Source organism: Solanum pennellii, chromosome 3 (assembly GCF_001406875.1).
Source record: "Solanum pennellii chromosome 3, SPENNV200".
Lineage (NCBI taxonomy): Eukaryota > Viridiplantae > Streptophyta > Magnoliopsida > Solanales > Solanaceae > Solanum > Solanum pennellii.
Window position 1 is genome coordinate 39,755,252 of NC_028639.1, and position 20,683 is coordinate 39,775,934.

Sequence of the window (20,683 nt, forward strand, 5' to 3'; positions counted from 1 at the left end):
ATTAATGAGTTTAAGTCTTCCGCATTACTTTCTGTTGATATTAAATTGAAATGTTAAGATTTAGATTGGTTGGTTCGCTCACATAGGAGGGTAAGTGTGGGTGCCAGTCGCGGCTCGGTTTTGGGTCGTGACAATATGCCATGATAAATTTATCATGTAAAAGATACTAGCCCCCTCATATTCTCAAATATGTGTTCCTTGATTATTCTAGAATTGGTAAATCATAAAAAAAATCTCATTAAGTTTTTAAAATTTTTATTAATCATCTTTTTAAAAACTTAGAATATTTTGCAGTAGAATATTTTTAACAAAAAACCTAAAGAATTATGAACAAATCAAGTCACGTATTTATTTTGAAGGGTACCAACTGAGCAAAAATATAGAAATTAAAAACAATTACAAGTAATTAGGAAAATCAAGAAAGGATGCAAATAGTAATAGCTATAATAGTTTAGTCTCTCAAACTTTGTCCTATATCAACCATTAACAAAGAATAAAAAAAAACGGTTAAAAAACAACATACATACATACATACATACATACATACATATATATACATATATATATATACTTCCTTAAAAACTTAAAATCCCTAATTTAACATTAAATTATTATAATATTTCCAATTAAAATATTCAATTTAGTGTATCTTTTATATTTTATATTATATTACATTTTTTTATATTATACAGTATATTTAAAGCATATACATTATCACATTAAAGGTTGAGACCTTCTCAAAGAGATGTGATTTTTTCAACGAATTGTGTATTTTTCAAAAGGTTATGACTTTTTCAAAAAGTGGTGACTTGTACAAAAATGTGTGATTTCTTTGATGAGTTGTGATCATTTCAAAGAGTTGCTACTATTCAGAAGGGTTGTGATTGCATAGGCTTGTAACTTTTTTAAAGAGTTGTGCCTTTTATGAAAAGTTATAACTTTTCTAAAGAGTTCTGACTCTTTGATAAGTTGTGACCTTTCTGAAGGGTTGTGACTTTTGTGAAGGGTCATAACTTTCTGATAAGGCACAAAGTGAACATGTTCATACTACATTTGTTGTCTATAAATAGGAGGTTCCTCGCATTTTTAAACATCGAATTTTCTATCTATTATATTCTTCTTCGTTATTCATCATATTAGTACATATTTTATTTATATTATAATATAAAATATATTAAAAGAAAACACTTTTCATATTGGGGGTTGTGACTTTTACAAAGAGTTGTAATTTTTTTTTTGAAGGGTTGTTATTGTAACACCTTACTATTTAAAAGAGCTAAAATTCGAAAGAACTAAATTGGAAATAGCAAAATCTGAAATTTTGCAAGTTATGCATGAGATATGAGGTTTTAATCAACTTCAAACAAAAATAACTTTCTGTACAAGATAAGTTAGGTGACCTATAAGATATTAAATAAAGGTCTTGGAATTCTCCTTCCAATGCCACCGAATTTGCTAATTTTTGAGCTCGTAAGAGGGAGATATGATTGTTTGAAGTTAGCTATTCAGTTAAGGAAAGTTATCCGAAAATATGAGGGGTATTTTGATCTTTTCCTTACCCAATCAGATTAATTCAATTTTTAGTGATAGTTTGGGGTCAAATCTGATTTGGGTCAGTTTTCATAAATCAAAATATGCTAGGATTTTGAGAGGAGTTCAAGAAGAAAAGAAAAGAGGAGATGACTCAAGCATTCGTCAAGTTCTTGAGGTTTTTCTTGCGGATTTACGCCAAGGGTTGATCCCTTAAATGTATGTGAGTTCTCATAGTGTTGGGTTCTGTAACAACCCCTAGTTTAGTAGGATAACTAGGGCTAAGAGTGAGGGCAACAACAGCCAAGACAAAAGGGCAAGAGCCACGGCAAAGGGGCAAGGCCTAAGCCAAGGGCCAAGGCTGCCCCAAACTTGCCAAGCATTGGCCCACCACCACGTCTCGTGGTGTGGCTCGTGGTTGCTAACGCAGTAGCTACCTTGAGATGCCCAAGAATGACTCACCCTCACGAGCCACTTCACGATCAGTGGTGAAGACTACGAATCGTGGGAAGGCTGATGAAGATACCTTAGTCTTGTGGTGAAGACTACGAATCGTGGGAAGGCTGATGAAGATACCTTAGTCTTGTGAAGGCCCAGACCTCATGTCCTAGCTACTGGACCATGGATCACGAGGAGGACCATGGCTAGTGGTGTGGACCACGACTAGTGAAGCCTGTCGTGGTGTCTAACATAAGGCTGCCAAGTGAGGGTCATTTTAGGAAATTCTTATTCATATGGTTATAAGGTGAGGTCATTTTGCCTAGACTTTATACACCTATATAAGTGTTTTTAACCCTTTAACTCGCCATTTTAAGTCATTATTGTGACCTTTTAAGGGGCAATATACTCCACTTCTAAAATTTCTAGGGGGTAATAGGACTCCCGTAAAGTATAAGTGTGTAGTTGAGAATTAACTAATATATTGGGGGATCATTTGACCATTTTCTCAATATAATATAATATTTTAAAATATAAGTTATATAATATATACTATTTTCATCCCGAATAACTAGTACTTTAATTTTTTAAAATTTTCATCTGTAATATAATTTGAAAATCTCCGATTTGAATAATTTTTAGTTAGACATAAAAAATTGAGGACAAAAATGCTTATTTTTAACTTTGTAATGCATTAATATAACATTTATGGGAGTAATGTAATAATATTGAAAGTTGAGTATTTATGTAATGTTTATATAATTGTATTTCATCAATAATTTTACTTTTATTTGAATTGTCCATTAATTTGTGTATAATATTTGCATGCAATTTATGTCACTTAAAAATTTAGAATAAAATATAATTTTATAATTCCTTTGTTTAAAAAATAATGACCTAGTTGCCTTTTTAGTTTGTTTAAAAAAGGATGAACTCTTTTCTTTTTGGCAATACTTTAACTTCAATATTTCACGGGCCACAAGATTAAAGGACATTTTTTAATGTTTGACATAACTTGAATTTAGAACCACAAAATTAAAAAGATATTCTTTATTTTCTTAAGTTTCGTTTCAAATGAAACTCGGTCGTTCTTTTTGAAACGGAATGAGTATTAATTAACGAATTTGAAAAAAATAAAATATTATAACGCATGAAACTTATATAAATGATTAATTTAAAAAACAAAGGAAATGATTTATATTATGAAATAAAAAATAAAATAAAAATAAAAATAAAAATAATTATATAATATTGAAGACGAAGAAAATATTAGTTTATAAAAAATAAATAAAGAATTTAGTTGAAATTGAATATATAAAAAAGGGTAATGCTAAATGGCTAGAAATTTAAAATATCTATAATATTGTTTTTATTTAAAAATAATGTAATCATCTTTTTTCTTATTTTTTATTAAAATGTATTAAAGTTAAAAGAGTAAAAATGTTCAAAAAAAAAAAATAACATAGTGTGAAATATGTTATTTTACCACTCTGGCAAAAAAGATTTTTCCTATAAAAAAAGGGCAAATGACAGAAATCACATACTTTTAAAATCCCTCAAACTAATACAATAATATAAGCGTTGATACATTAATCTAATGCGCGAATTACATTAGTCGTTAAGTAAGATACATTACATTTTATACATGATAACTAAACTGATATACATTATATACATGATACACTAATATGATGCGCGAGGTACATTAATTTGATACGCGAGATACAATAATTTGATGCGCGAATACATTAATCTAATGCTTGAAAATGAGGAATTTTGGGGATTTGTAAAACTAATAGAAGATAATGGTAATAAGAGAATTTAAGGGTGGATTTCAGTCATTTTTCCAAAAAAAAAATAGAAAACTTTATATTTATAAAAGAGAAAAGACATAAATCACCACTGAAGTTGTCCCGAATTTTCAAAAAGGTACCTTAACTTTGCAAATGTCATATTACCCCACTAAACAATTATGAACTGATATTATTATATCATTTTTTATCAGCTTCACCTCTCAGTGAGCGTGGCAGCGGTACCGGAACCAGGTGAACCGGTCCGGTAATTACCGGAACCGGGATGGAACCGGTAACGTTCCGGAACCGGGAGCGGACCGGACTGGGAAACCGGTAAAAATTGTACTGTTCCGTCCCGGTCCAGAAGGGAACCGGTAGTATATCGGACCGGTAATTAAAAAAAAATAAAACTTAAAGATTTAATTTTCTTAATTGAATATAATTTTTATTATAATAATTAAAAATTAAAAATTTAAATTTCAAACTTTAAAAGTTAAAAAAAATTAAAAAATTTCAAACTTTAAAGTTATAAAATTTAAATTTCAAACTCTTAAAGTTTAAAATTTTTAAATTCAAACTTTAAAGTTTAAATTTAAAATTTTCAAACTTTTAAAGTTTCAAATATAAATTTTCAAACTTTTAAAGTTTCAAACTTTAAATTTTTAAATTCAAACTTTTAAAGTTTGAAATTTTTAAATTCAAACTTTTAAAGTTTGAAAATTTTAAATTCAAATTTTAAAGTTATAAAATTTAAATTTCAAACTCTTAAAGTTTGAAATTTTTAAATTTAAATTTTAAAGTTATAAAATTGACAATATTAAAAATCAAATTTAATACAACAATATTAAAAAACAAATTAAGGCGAATAGCCTATATTTTTATTAATATTTATTTGATATTATAATTACATTTACAAAAATATTAGTAGAGTATTTAAAGATTTAATCTACACAGCCACCTTCTAGGAAGGGTTCTGTTTGAAATAAATCTCGAATTATCATACTTTTACTAATAGTTGGTGCCACCATATAAATCCCTTTGTAAATCATTCAACATTTCTTTAGTAACATGTTCGGGAATTGGTTGAATAGAAAGATCTTCCATTGCTTCAATCCCGTCGTCACTATAATCCTGCATTACTTCATCAACGTCATCTTGAAATTTGGTCGGTAGTGGTTCACGACCCAAATTTCTTCTCTCGGCATTAATCCAATCTCGAAATAATACCGATATCTCCAAGCTGACGACTGCTAGTGAATGCCTATGTTCTCCAAGTTGAAACCTTGCTGCACTAAAGACGCCTTCCGAAGCTACCGACGACGCTTGCATTGCTAATATATCTCGAGCCATCGGTACTAGTTTTGGAAATCTTTTGCCGCGATTTCTCCACCATTGGAGAATATCTTCAGTAGGTTCTGTATTTTGATTAACATAGGCATCAAAATCATTTCTATTATCGTGAGAAAGTTCAAGATAATCCTGTAAATAATCATTAATATTATTTTCATCAAATCTAACCCTAGAGCTTTGAGGTTCATTTTCACTTGATAAATTTATATAAGCATTATATAAATCATACAATTATCTAGCTTCAATTTTTATGTTGTCTTTAACTTGTTGACAACTAGGAATTTCTTCTAATAAATCATTAATATCTAAGTTAAAATACATTTTTTCAACCATTCTTGATGCACCTACATCTTTATACTTAGGGTTTAACAAACATGCAGTTAAATAAATTTGAGGAATAGGAATATAATATTTTTTAAATTTTAGAATTATTTTTTTCCATGGTTTGTTGAAATCTTGGTTTATTTTTAAATTTATATAATTTAGAAGAAATCATACAAATATCAGGCAAAACAGTACAAATTGATGCACTATAAAGTACAGATATTCTTTTTGTAGTTAAGTAAAAAAATTTTAGGAAATCTATAAGTTCATTTATATCACGCCAATCATTATCATCTAGTCTATATGTCATATCAGAATTATGAGCATTCCAAACCATTTGTAAGGGTATTCGATACTCATAAGCGATTACAAGCATTTCATATAAAGTATTCCATCTAGTAGCCACTGTTTTTGGAATTTTTCTAGGTGGAAGATTATTTTCAAAACAGCAAATTTTGAAAATCTTTACGCCTAGACTTAACTTGACATTTAAATATAAAATGACATGCATTTTCAACTTTCGTACATCCGTTATCATACATATGTACACCATCTCTAACCATCAAATTATATATATGTGCACTACACCTAATATGATAATTATCACCATAGAAAGGACAAAGTGTAGGTTTTAAATATTCAACAGCAGCATTTTTACTTGAAGCATTATCTAAGGTTATACTACTTATTTTATCACATATTCCATAACTTTGTAAAAAATCTAAAATAGTTTGAGCAATATAACTACCGATTTTTTGCATTTGACAACATTTATAACCTAAAATTCTTTTTTGCATATACCAATTTTCATCAATCCAATGTGCAGTAACAGTCAAATAATCGTTACCGTTTACGCTACGACCCATATCAGAAGTAATAGCTATTTTACAAGTATTATAATAAAATAAACAACGAAGATATTGAAAATGTTGTGCATGATAATCAAATACAACCTTTTTTATTGTATTTCTAGCACAACCTTTAAAATTTGGATTATATACAATTTGAATATACTGTATAAAACCGGGATTTTCAGCAAAACTAAATGGCAAACCCATAACACATATCATTTTAGCTAGTTCTTCAAGATCTTTTTCTCTACTATATGAAAGTGGTAAACTAGAGCCAGAAACATTAGATGGATTTAATTGTGTTTGTACCATGTTAGAGCCGCCTACTCCTACATTTTCAGGAAGGGGGATACAATTTTTTTTAGCTTCCGCTACCGCTTTAGCATGCAAAAATTTATTTTTACAACAAGACATTAAATGACTACTCAAATGTCCCGTCCCGCCATATTTACCAACATTTTTATGATTTAATCTATGTTTACATTTATTACAAATAGCTTGTGTTTTATCTTCGTTTTGTGTCATAAATTGTCAAACAATCGATTTTTTAACACGTTCTACCTTAGACCTAGGATGTACTGGGGAACAGGGCAGGACAACGAAAGGGAGCGGGACTGGGAGTATTAGTAGCCGTAGGTGGCTCAGTTTCATCATCATCATCATCAAAAGTAGGCGTATCAGTATAATTATCAATATCATTATCATTATCACTAGGCAAATCCTTATCAAAATTACCAAAGCGACGTTGTAAATGTTCATGATAAGGATCTAATCCTGGATTACTATCAATATTAAAAACCGTATCATCAACATGTGTATAATCATCCGTATTTATTCTTAATATAGTAGATTTTTTAGTTTTTGATTTAGAAGAACTATCGGTTTTTGCATTATCGGAGGATGTAAAGTTATAAATATTTCTTACACGCTCTAATGCACTTTTTTTTCCCTTTTCTTTTTGAACAATATTTTTACCGAAATCCATATTAAAAAATTAAACGTGAGATTATATATAATAGGAAAAATGTAATGCAAATAATAAATCACAAAATAAATAAATAATTATTAAAATATAAATGAAACGTAAAATAAAAGTTGGAACGAATGTACCGAACGTCTACTTAAAAAAGTAGACGTTTATGACCGCCGAAAGTCGAACGTGGAAAGTTGAAAATTGAATTTTGAAGCTCCAAATCTAATTTCCAAAGAACAAATAAGGCAACACCGAAATTTAAGATATTATATATTATAGAATTAGAGATTAGAGAGTAGAGAGTTGAGAGAGTAGAAGATGAATAGATGATTTTGTGATTTAAAAGATGAAATTTAGGGGTATTTATAATTTAAAAAATGGGTTAAAGTGTAATTTTTAAAACTTTAGGGTATTAAAAAAGTTTGGGGTGGGGTAGGACTCCTATTGGCTGAAATTTTACTCAAATAGCCGTTGGGGGGCCCACTAGCCGTTACCCAACGGCTATTAACGGATATATTTTTTAAAAAAATTAACCGGACCGGACCGATAATTTCCAAAACCGGGAAATACCGGTAAATAACGATTTTCTTCCCGGTACCTGTCCCGTAACAGGAAAGAATCGATCCATACTGGTACTAACCAGTACCGAATCGGAACCGAACTGGACCGGTAACCGATAAATACCGGTTCCGCTACCACCCCTATGTCAAGTTGAATCCATCTCCCTTTTTTTTTTCTTCTTCTTCAATCAAATTCTTTATTCAGTGATTTATTATAAAAAAAAATCATATTATCTTCTAGACTTTATTGAATTACTGATAACAAAGCTAATTATTTTTCTAAGAAAATTAAAATATTGAATATCATTAATTAATTCTTTTCATATAAATTCAAAATTAGAAATGATAATTAAAAAAATCAATAAATTCCCCAAAATTTGAAAGAATACGATTGAAATCAAATAAAAAAACTATATGATACCTCCTAATCATCTTGAATCTAAACGGTTTATCAAATTATTCGAAATATAAGAAAATATTAAGATAAAGTTTTAAAAATAAAGAGAATAAAAATAATAATAGTAAAAAAAAGAAGGTGAAGTTGTGGGTAAAATGTAACATTGAATGTGAGAAGCTTCAATAGAGATGCCAATAAATTTATAAAAAATAATAAGGAAAAAATATTTTATAATAAAATATTTATAAAAATAAAATTATATTAATTAATTTAGATTGATCACTCTTTTTAAAAAAGTTCACACACTTTTTATGTAAGATGGATAAAAAATAATATAATGATATTTTCTACGTTTCAAAAAAAAATAATCTTATTTTTTTTAGTCTATTTAAAAATAATAACTCCTTTCCTTTTTTAATAATATTTTAATTTTAAATTTTCACGTGGTATGTTTAAGACCATAAGATTAAAGGATATTTTAATACATTTTACATAATATTTATTTAGAATCATAAAATTAAAAGATTTCCTTTCTTGTTATAAATTTTATTTCCAAGTCAAATTAAGTATCTTTTCGAGGGAGTAATGTTTTAAAGATTATTTGATGAAATGATAGAACATCCGCGTAATTAATGTATCTTCTTTAAAATTCGAAATATGATTAGTGTCATAAGATTGGAAATGCCCGGGACCGTTAGATTTGAATCCTCACATTTTCCAAAATGCCACTGGAAGTGGAAGCTGGAATATTTTCTGAAAAGTTGCATCACTTGAAATGATTTCTGACACCAGTCCACTACTACTGTATCATTAAAAAGGCTGTGAGGTGCTTCCATTATTTTCTTGTTTTTAGTTCCAACTCACCCAAATATTATCAAAATGTTACCACGAGTCATAATTAAACTTTTACTTTTCTTTAAGAATGGTCTGACTGAATTTATTTGAAAATTAAAATCTCTTTTTTATTTAAAAATTAAATCAATTTTTTCTCTAGTTTTTAATTAAAAAGTATTAAGGTTAAAAAGCTAAAAATGATTAAAAGAAAAAATAAATTAACATATTTATTTTGCTATTCTAATCAAATTTTCTAGCTAAAAGAATTTTTTTAAAAAAAAAAATACTCGGTATTCACCCTCCACCTATACCTAATTAATTATCTATTTTTCTCTTTTTAGCCATTCTAATTATTTGTTGAGTTTGACAAATTAATAAAAAAAACAAAAAAGTTATCTGCTATAATCTCAATTAAATATTTTGAAAAAAATAACTTTTTGTAAAAATTTTAAGTTTTTAATTTAATTACTTAATAATTAATAGAGATAAAATAATAAATTTATTAATTAGATTGTCATTTATTTAATAAGAGTGTCAATTCAAAAATGAACAAGTAAATCTTCTCGATAAAGAACTCTTACGCACAATCTTAAGAGAGTCTAGTTTCACAAGAACGTTATCACGAGCCTTTACTTGATGAAATACGCCATATAAGATGCGCTATATCTACAAGGTGAGGAGAAAACATCCTAATAGGAATAGCTCCAAACCAAAGCTGCCCTCTAACTCGCATATAGAAATGGTTGACAGACATATTTATTCATGATATCGAATAGGAATGATCATTATCAGAGGAAAATATGTTAAAAGAAAATGATCTATCATTATAGGCATAATGCATATATTTGCCCTTAAACTTGGCTTCAAATTTTAAGTATGACCTTAAACTTTCACAGTGCACAAATAGGCACTTTAACTATCCTATTTTTTTATAAATACACACGCGAATCCCACATGGCAAAACGCGTGTTATGCACGTTTTCTGCGCGAGTTATGACTATTTTAAAGGCCCACAACGGTAAAACAAAGCAGAAATGACAAATATACCCTTAATGAATTCCTTTTATATATATCTTTATATTTCCAAATTAAAATTTACCTAAAATCTAATTTCTCTTTCCTCCTCTTTCAAATCAAAATTTTTTTTCCTCTCTTTAAAACGAGTTGTGCTCATATTTTGTGTAAATGGCTTCTAATTTTTTTTGTCATTGTGGAAAAAGAGCTATAATGAAGATTTCTTGGTCTGCAAACAATCCAGGTCGTTGGTTTCTTGGATGTGAAGATGATCGGGTATGGTTCCGTTTAAAACATAATTTTTTGTTTAAATTTTAGTTCTCAAGATTCAATTTTGATAGTGAATTTGTTCTTCTTAAACAGGTTGGTTGCAAGTTTTTTAGGTGGTGTGAACTTGATTATACTGAACACGCTAGAATTGCTATTTCGGGATTACAAAAGAGGATAAAAAAACATGATGAAGAAAAGGAAAAGATTAGGAGAAAATATCGACTTTTGCAGATCATTGTGATACTATCTTGGATTTATAGAGAGTTCTTTATGTAGTAAATGTTAGGCTGTTATGTATACTGGTTGAAAAAATTATGCCAGAATTGTTATGTATAGGCTTTCTTTATGGGTTGTCAATATGTATTTTAAGCAATCAAAGTAATGGATTGAAATGCACTATTTTAGAGTTGACAGTTTGTCTCCAACATTGGCTTCAATATTCATCACTTTTACAATCGAATAGTATTATTCACACACTTTCATACTAGCATGATTCACACACTTTCATACATAGTAAACACCTAACATCAAGGCAGCCTTAAAATCAATCATAACAAACACCAAAAGGCTTCACAAAACACAACTTAATATTCATCAAACACAGCTTAACAAACTCCAAATATTTGTCTATGCAAACATACATCAAAATAACCCAAAATACATCAAAATGATCAGTAATTGGAGTATGCCTTTACAAACAGTTACCAAAATAAACAAAAACAAAGACCTCCCAGATCAACATTTATACACATCAGTAAGACTTTGAGCTCTTATGGAACCCACTTTCCCTTGGATTTGCTTTGCACCTTTTTCTTTGACAATTGTTGAAGTTGATTTCCAGTCATTGCATCTTTTCCTTTCCATTTTAAACTAGGTGGCTTGAATCCAAGATCAACATTTGTTTGTGATGCATCTTTAAATGCCACCCCTGTTCCACTTGAGATAACTCTTTCACTTGATCTTCCTGGCTGCATAATTCATAGGGCATTATTTAGTATACCTAAATAAATATGTAAGGATATCAATTAAAGAAGGCAATATACATACGTTAATCACTTGTCTTCCAGATTGTATGTCTGTGTAAACACCAAATCCCACATCTCTTGTTCTTTTCCTTCCAACTGAAGCAGCTGGTTGCATTCCAACTAAAGAAGTTGGTGGCCTTCCAACTGAAGAAGGTGGTGGCATTCCAACTGAAGAAGATGATGTCCATGCAACTGAAGAAGATGATGCCCTTGCAGTTGACTGCTTCTTTTTCCTTCCTTTAACCTTTGAAGTATCTGCACATAAAGAAGAGGCATTTCCAGTGCTAGGCTGCCTCACTGGTGGTTGTGAAGGCTGCCTCACTGGTGGTTGTTGAAAGGGCCTTGCAGGCTGTTGTGTGGGTTGTTCAGAAGGCTGTAAAGACACACAATTAGAAGTATAAAACTGATTAAAATTTAAAAGAAAGACAAAAGTACTTACCACTGATATACAAGTTCTTTTGTTATGCCCAACTTGATGGCATTTGGAACATGACATCTTCACTCCATTCTTTGATGTTTTTCCCCACTTCTTTTTTCTTGGTTCATCTTTATCTTTTCTTCTACATCTACCTGGTCTTCCAGGCATTGGCTTCACTTCAGGAGGCTCAACTGGTGGGTTATTGGTGTCAGGCCACATTACCATATTGGAAATGGGTTGTAAAAAGTACTTATATGCACTTAGAAATGTATCTTTTTTGTACCAATGTTCCACATAATCTTCTGGTTCTTGCCCAATATGATATAAGGCACAAACTACATGTTGGCAAGGTATGCCCCTCAACTGCCACAACCTACAGCTACATGTCTTTTTAGTCATATCAATTATGTGTCTATACTCTCCTTCTTGGATTTCAAATCCAATGTCATGATTCCAATTCACCCTTAGTGCCTTGCCAATCTCTTTATTTTCTTCTAAAATCAGTCTTGCCATAGGTGAAATGTCACTGATCCAAGTATCTGCAAACTTAATCATATCTCCATGCCTATCCATCATTTTATGCCTAATATCTTCAAGCATACTAATCACAGATTTGTGTCTAGGACCAACAATCCATGAGTTAAATGTTTCACACTTATTATTTTCCACCACATCACACTTTGATCTTTAACTAAATAAAGCTCTACACCAATATTCTTTGTTATATCCAAGCAATGCCTCACATATTTTATGACCCAATTTCCCCATATATTCAAATTCATCTCTTAATTTAACCTCAAAACTAGCTTTGGAGCACCTCCAAAATGCTTTTCGCCTTTCCTCACCTCTCCATCTTTTTTGCCAGTTTGCCCAAATATGTCTTGCACACATTCTTCTTTCAGCATTAGGAAGTAAGACTTCCACTGCCACCTCAACACCCTAAGAAATATAAAATCAAGACACTTTATTTATCACACACATTAAAGATATCACTTACTTCACACACTAACAACAGACGGTGAAAACTTACAGTAACACACACAAAAAAAAGTAGAATGAATACCTTTTGCATGTCAGACATGATTGTTATGCCATTTCCATCACCAAGTTGCAAGTCTTCAATGAGATAGCTTAAGAACCAACTCCAAGAGTGTTTAGTTTCTTGATCAACCACAGCCCAAGCTATTGGATACATTTGATTGTTTCCATTTTTTCCAACAGCCACTAATAATTCTCCTCTACAAGCACCCTTCAAAAAGCATCCATCCAATCCTATAATCTTCCTACAACCTTCTAGCTATCCATTTTTCAATGCAGCAAAACAGACATAAAAATATTAGAACAAGTGTAAGCCAGGGACTGTTTCATTATCAGTTCTTACCCAACAAGAACTCCCAGGATTTGTACTCTTAAATATATCAGCATAGTCTAACAACCTAGAAAACTCAAGTTTCCAATCACCCAAGAACTTGGCAATGACATTCATTTTTGTCCTGTAACATATTGATCTTCCCACTTTTAATCCCCATTCTTTTCTTAGTGTCTCTTGAAGCTTATGAACTCTCATGTCAGGCTGAGATATTATTCTATCCCTCATCTTCATTTCCACATATTTGGTTGTGCACAACCTGTTCCTATTCTTTGAAATACATCTATGTGCAGGATAATATTTCTTTACAAAAAAATTTCCAAANTTTAGAGTTGACAGTTTGTCTCCAACATTGGCTTCAATATTCATCACTTTTACAATCGAATAGTATTATTCACACACTTTCATACTAGCATGATTCACACACTTTCATACATAGTAAACACCTAACATCAAGGCAGCCTTAAAATCAATCATAACAAACACCAAAAGGCTTCACAAAACACAACTTAATATTCATCAAACACAGCTTAACAAACTCCAAATATTTGTCTATGCAAACATACATCAAAATAACCCAAAATACATCAAAATGATCAGTAATTGGAGTATGCCTTTACAAACAGTTACCAAAATAAACAAAAACAAAGACCTCCCAGATCAACATTTATACACATCAGTAAGACTTTGAGCTCTTATGGAACCCACTTTCCCTTGGATTTGCTTTGCACCTTTTTCTTTGACAATTGTTGAAGTTGATTTCCAGTCATTGCATCTTTTCCTTTCCATTTTAAACTAGGTGGCTTGAATCCAAGATCAACATTTGTTTGTGATGCATCTTTAAATGCCACCCCTGTTCCACTTGAGATAACTCTTTCACTTGATCTTCCTGGCTGCATAATTCATAGGGCATTATTTAGTATACCTAAATAAATATGTAAGGATATCAATTAAAGAAGGCAATATACATACGTTAATCACTTGTCTTCCAGATTGTATGTCTGTGTAAACACCAAATCCCACATCTCTTGTTCTTTTCCTTCCAACTGAAGCAGCTGGTTGCGTTCCAACTAAAGAAGTTGGTGGCCTTCCAACTGAAGAAGGTGGTGGCATTCCAACTGAAGAAGATGATGTCCATGCAACTGAAGAAGATGATGCCCTTGCAGTTGACTGCTTCTTTTTCCTTCCTTTAACCTTTGAAGTATCTGCACATAAAGAAGAGGCATTTCCAGTGCTAGGCTGCCTCACTGGTGGTTGTTGAAAGGGCCTTGCAGGCTGTTGTGTGGGTTGTTCAGAAGGCTGTAAAGACACACAATTAGAAGTATAAAACTGATTAAAATTTAAAAGAAAGACAAAAGTACTTACCACTGATATACAAGTTCTTTTGTTATGCCCAACTTGATGGCATTTGGAACATGACATCTTCACTCCATTCTTTGATGTTTTTCCCCACTTCTTTTTTCTTGGTTCATCTTTATCTTTTCTTCTACATCTACCTGGTCTTCCAGGCATTGGCTTCACTTCAGGAGGCTCAACTGGTGGGTTATTGGTGTCAGGCCACATTACCATATTGGAAATGGGTTGTAAAAAGTACTTATATGCACTTAGAAATGTATCTTTTTTGTACCAATGTTCCACATAATCTTCTGGTTCTTGCCCAATATGATATAAGGCACAAACTGCATGTTGGCAAGGTATGCCCCTCAACTGCCACAACCTACAGCTACATGTCTTTTTAGTCATATCAATTATGTGTCTATACTCTCCTTCTTGGATTTCAAATCCAATGTCATGATTCCAATTCACCCTTAGTGCCTTGCCAATCTCTTTATTTTCTTCTAAAATCAGTCTTGCCATAGGTGAAATGTCACTGATCCAAGTATCTGCAAACTTAATCATATCTCCATGCCTATCCATCATTTTATGCCTAATATCTTCAAGCATACTAATCACAGATTTGTGTCTAGGACCAACAATCCATGAGTTAAATGTTTCACACTTATTATTTTCCACCACATCACACTTTGATCTTTAACTAAATAAAGCTCTACACCAATATTCTTTGTTATATCCAAGCAATGCCTCACATATTTTATGACCCAATTTCCCCATATATTCAAATTCATCTCTTAATTTAACCTCAAAACTAGCTTTGGAGCACCTCCAAAATGCTTTTCGCCTTTCCTCACCTCTCCATCTTTTTTGCCAGTTTGCCCAAATATGTCTTGCACACATTCTTCTTTCAGCATTAGGAAGTAAGACTTCCACTGCCACCTCAACACCCTAAGAAATATAAAATCAAGACACTTTATTTATCACACACATTAAAGATATCACTTACTTCACACACTAACAACAGACGGTGAAAACTTACAGTAACACACACAAAAAAAAGTAGAATGAATACCTTTTGCATGTCAGACATGATTGTTATGCCATTTCCATCACCAAGTTGCAAGTCTTCAATGAGATAGCTTAAGAACCAACTCCAAGAGTGTTTAGTTTCTTGATCAACCACAGCCCAAGCTATTGGATACATTTGATTGTTTCCATTTTTTCCAACAGCCACTAATAATTCTCCTCTACAAGCACCCTTCAAAAAGCATCCATCCAATCCTATAATCTTCCTACAACCTTCTAGCTATCCATTTTTCAATGCAGCAAAACAGACATAAAAATATTAGAACAAGTGTAAGCCAGGGACTGTTTCATTATCAGTTCTTACCCAACAAGAACTCCCAGGATTTGTACTCTTAAATATATCAGCATAGTCTAACAACCTAGAAAACTCAAGTTTCCAATCACCCAAGAACTTGGCAATGACATTCATTTTTGTCCTGTAACATATTGATCTTCCCACTTTTAATCCCCATTCTTTTCTTAGTGTCTCTTGAAGCTTATGAACTCTCATGTCAGGCTGAGATATTATTCTATCCCTCATCTTCATTTCCACATATTTGGTTGTGCACAACCTGTTCCTATTCTTTGAAATACATCTATGTGCAGGATAATATTTCTTTACAAAAAAATTTCCAAAATCTTTATCCAAGCTTGCAAAGATTTCCCATTTACACTTCCCTTCACATTTTACCCTAACTCTATGAGGTTCATTGGGTTTAAGCCTTAACTGAACCTTATGTTGAACAGCATAATCAGCAACAGCCTTTCTAAATTGAGTTTCACTCTCAAATATCATACCCAACTCAAAGAATGAAATGGAAGAAGAAGAATCATACCTCAGTTTGTTGCTTTTTCTTCTTGAAGGTAAATCAACACCCGGTTGTGCTAAAACATCTAGCTCCTCATCACTATCTTCACTTGGTTCATCTGATGAATCAATAAACACTTCATCACCTCCCAATTTTCCATTATATTTGGCAGCCTTATTGTTGAAGATATTTTCAAATCCCTTATCTATGCCAACTTCTCCAAGCTCAACACTTTGATCCTTTAAGGGTTTTTTAGTTCTCTTTTTTTTCTTTGCAGATTCATTCTTTTTGTCTTCCCTAAGTTTTTCTCTAAAAGCTCTCAGTTCTTCATCAATTTCACTATCATCCTGATCTGGAACATCATCTAAGTCATCCTCTTCAAAGTCAAGAGAATCACCATTTCCTTCTTCTAATGGTTGTTCAACTTCACCTACCCTGTGTGAAACCCTAGAGCAATTTCCCAATTCTTGATTATTTTTTTCAATAGAAAATTGTCCCAAAGTAGTGGACCCCCCTTCTTTATCAGTCACATGCTTCAAAAACAACTTAATAGATGACCCACTCCACAAATCTTTAACAAAGTTATATAGTTGGCTGTCACTTTCTAACTTAACAAAATTATGGGTTAAAGGGTCTTCAGTAAAAAAAGCATCAACTTCATCATACCCAATATCTTTTGCATACGATTTCAGTTCGGTCAAAGAGAAGTGGTCCTTATGTATGCTGAAAATGATGTTTCCCAATTTCGACACATATTGACCTTTATAAAACCGACCTCCATGGTGAAAAATAGCTATAATATGACCCATATGTATAAAATCTGTAAGAAAATAACAATTTTACACTAATGGTGACAGAAAGATTCTACTTTGTAATCAAAGATAAACTTTCAAAAGAGCAAAATCGAGGCATACCTGAACTAAATCAAGGAAGATGAACAGATGAACATCAACTTCAGTAGCAATCTTGAATGATTTTCGCCTTTGATTCCAAGATTTTGATTCCAAGATAACCTAGGGTTTTCTATTTGGAGCTAAGTTACTGATGAACAAATGGGTGAAAATTTTGAAACTTGGATAATGAAACTTCTAGAAAGGTGCCTTCTAGAAACGTTACCCTCTATGTAATTTAAAATCAATTTTAATTTTTTTTTACTTCTTAAATGACGTGTAATTTTTTTAAAAAATAATGACGTGTAAAAAATATTTAATTAGTTGGCAGTTATTGACTGGCTCACTAATACACTTGGGCGCGATTGTATTTCACGCTCTTTGGGTCCAAAAATCGCGTGTGTATTTATAAAAAAAATAGGATAGTTAAAGTGTCTATTTGTGCACTGTGAAAGTTTGAGGTCATACTTAAAATTTGAAGCCAAGTTTAAGGGCAAATATATGTATTATGCCATCATTATATCATCCATGCACATTTTAAAAAGAAAACTCCATAATTTGCTTTTTCACCAAAGCAAGCTTTTTTCCTTTTTTTTGACATTGCTTTTTGCGGATTTGGTCATGTGATATGATATTATGATATAAAAATATAATATAATATCATAAAATGAAATTATGATATAAAATTAACGTATTATATGAACATGTGATATGGAATTATAATGTTATATATTTTATCATAAACATAAAAATCTCATAAATTATAAAACTATTAAAATAGCCTCAACTGTTTATCCAATCTTACCAAATAAATAAAAAATTATAAAATTGCAATAATATATTATTGCATTGCTATTTGCTCTCCACTTTTTTTTATCTAACTTTAGTTCATCAAACTTTAATTTAATAAAAAAATTGAACATAAATTATAGTGTATTAGTCTTTAATATTACTCAACAATTGATTGGTGTGAGTCAAAGTGACTAATGTTGGTGAGAATAATAAATTTTAAAAAGTAACGATGTCATTGTAAATTTTATTTACATATAAAATAAATAGTTAGTAGATATAAATGTGGGTTGTTTTAACAAAATATAAATTTGTGAATCAATTTCTGTATTAAAAATATCTCAAATCATGACATGAATTTTCTTATCATGATTTTTGAAGAATATAAAATTACAACTTATGATATGAAATTAATATAAAACTAAATATTTATACGCTAATTTCATCTCATAAAATCATATCGTTATATAATATCGCATAGTTAAACATCTATTTAGTTAAGCAAACCCAGAATTAAAAGTGTGCAATATAAGAAAGTTAAGACAGAAATGGTAAAAAAAGAAAACATTTGTTTATACATACAAGTAAAATAAAAGGCTTTAGAAAACTGAAATGTAGTGAGCAAAGGGTACCCACAATTAGAATAATCATTTGGGATATTTTGTATTTAAAATTCAAATATATCATTATCTCTGCGTTATGAGATTTCACCATAATAAACATATTCCCACTTTTTTGTCTCCTTAGTCGTGGCAGACTTTATGGTATCCACCAATTCTGCCCATTATTTGTGAACAACTCCATTTATCTGTATACTGTTTTCCATTCTCTCCGGGCATAATTTCAGCTATACAAATAGATACTGAAATTTATATAAAATTAATAAATAAGTAGACGTATTTTTATAAAGATATGAATTAGCACATAGAATGTCAAATAGGATATATGATTTAACTTGTTCAATTTCATAAAAGTTAAAATGTATATTTATACGCATTCAAAATGAAAGAGCATAGATATCAGAGAAAAAAATCAAAATAGTCTTTTATTTTTGAGTTGCGATTCAAAGTCATTCTTCAGTTTTCATATGAAGTATTAATAGTCCCTCATGTTTGCAATATTATTGCATTTTTTATTCTCTTCAAACTTTTGTCTATTTTAGTCCCTCATGTTTGCATTGTTCCACAATTTATATACTAAACGTACCATCGTCTTTTTATATATTTACTAGTAATAATAACTTCATATGAGAAGAAGAACGCCTTGTTTAATTTAGTAAAAATATCATTGTAGCTAAAATCAGAGGTTCATCACATCGATTTCACGTGCAATAGTACAATTTATTTTTTCTTTTCTTGCAACATTATATGTCAAGATATTCTTAGTTAGATGTATTAATATTTCTACTGAACAAAAGAATATGTTTGTCTTCTCAGTATCTCTCACATGAAGGTCGGGTCCCAATCCAAATGTTTGGTTTCGAGTCGAGTGTCAAGATTAAGTCTTGGATCGGAGTCATATCTCAAATTGATCATTGGGATTGTATCTTGATTCGGGTGTCAGGATCGAGTCATGAATCAATTATCAAGATTGATTTCCGAGTCAGAAACTAGTTTCTTAAAAAAAGTATTTTCTACTCTTTAAGATATTTGCTGTAAAATAATCAACTTATTATTCAAGAAATTTTTTTATCCGTAACAAACAGAATACTAAAATAGATGATAAATTATTTTATGATTTTTCAACATAAAAGTAAAATTGAGCATTTATTTTTGTATACGGAAAAAATAAAAGTGAATAGAAGGACTAAGTCATTTCACGATAATTATTTGAATAACGGCATGATTCAACACATTATCAGATTCTTTAACTTGTCATGATAATTCATTTAAACAACGGCATGATTCAACACATTATCAGATTCTTTAACTTGTCATGATAATTCATTTAAACAATTAGAAGTAACAGTGGCGGATTTAGGATTTAAAGGTTGTGGGTGCTCACTTCCAAGTGTAAAATTCGCTGGAAAAAATTTAAAAAAAGAATGCTACTGGCAAGATTCGAACCCTCGTCAGTGGCTTCACGCGCCTCTTATTGCAGAGGTTTAAACCAGCTCACCCACAGCTGCTTTTGTTCTATGGGTTCTCGTTTAAATTATAATAACATATGTATCATATTTTCTGTATATATATACAAAAAATTTCGGAAATCAATGGGTGCTCGAGCACCCGCGTCTGGCTTACTGGGTCCGCCCCTGAGAAGTAACCCTTATGGGGAGTTTGGTAGACTGCATTAAAAGAAATAATCCATGTATTACATATGGTATAATTTAATACTATGTTCGGACAAGGGCCTAAAATACCCTTAAAGTATTGAAAATGGTACAAAATTACCCTTCATCCACCTATTGGCTCCAAAATGCCCTTTTCATCCACCTATTGGCTCCAAAATACCCTTGCCATCCACCTTTGGGTTCAAAATTGACCATTTTTTAATTGTTTTAAAATTGAACTCTTTAAATAATTTTTGAAATACTTCGCGTTCAACTATTAATTATAAATTTAATTCATTAATATAATTTATAAACCAATCCACTATCCACTCATTACTAACTAAACCTCACTCAATTAATAATTCAATTATAATATC

The 20,683-nt window shown here is 30.9% G+C and overlaps 2 protein-coding genes across 4 annotated transcripts; both read right to left on the minus strand.

Moving 5' to 3' along the window:
• Window positions 1–11,060: 11,060 nt before the first annotated feature.
• Window positions 11,061–12,425, minus strand: LOC114076573. Of its 2 annotated transcripts, XM_027915962.1 has the most exons (3): window positions 11,799–12,425; window positions 11,382–11,732; window positions 11,061–11,302 (listed from the first exon to the last, which is right to left on the minus strand). In XM_027915962.1, exons 1-3 carry the CDS (start codon window positions 12,375–12,377, stop codon window positions 11,105–11,107), a joined length of 1,128 nt encoding a protein of 375 aa, XP_027771763.1. In that variant the 5' UTR covers window positions 12,378–12,425; the 3' UTR covers window positions 11,061–11,104. The 2 variants fall into 2 exon arrangements, with proteins under 2 accessions (XP_027771763.1, XP_027771762.1); XM_027915961.1 differs by having other exon boundaries at window positions 11,382–12,425.
• A 1,372-nt stretch (window positions 12,426–13,797) lies between these two features.
• On the minus strand, window positions 13,798–14,893 carry LOC114076581. 2 transcript variants are annotated; one of them, XM_027915972.1, is made up of 3 exons: window positions 14,512–14,893; window positions 14,119–14,445; window positions 13,798–14,039 (listed from the first exon to the last, which is right to left on the minus strand). In XM_027915972.1, the coding sequence occupies exons 1-3, from the start codon at window positions 14,887–14,889 to the stop codon at window positions 13,842–13,844; spliced, it is 903 nt and encodes a 300-aa protein (XP_027771773.1). In that variant the 5' UTR covers window positions 14,890–14,893; the 3' UTR covers window positions 13,798–13,841. The 2 variants fall into 2 exon arrangements, with proteins under 2 accessions (XP_027771773.1, XP_027771772.1); XM_027915971.1 differs by having other exon boundaries at window positions 14,119–14,893.
• Between the last annotated feature and the right edge of the window lie 5,790 nt (window positions 14,894–20,683).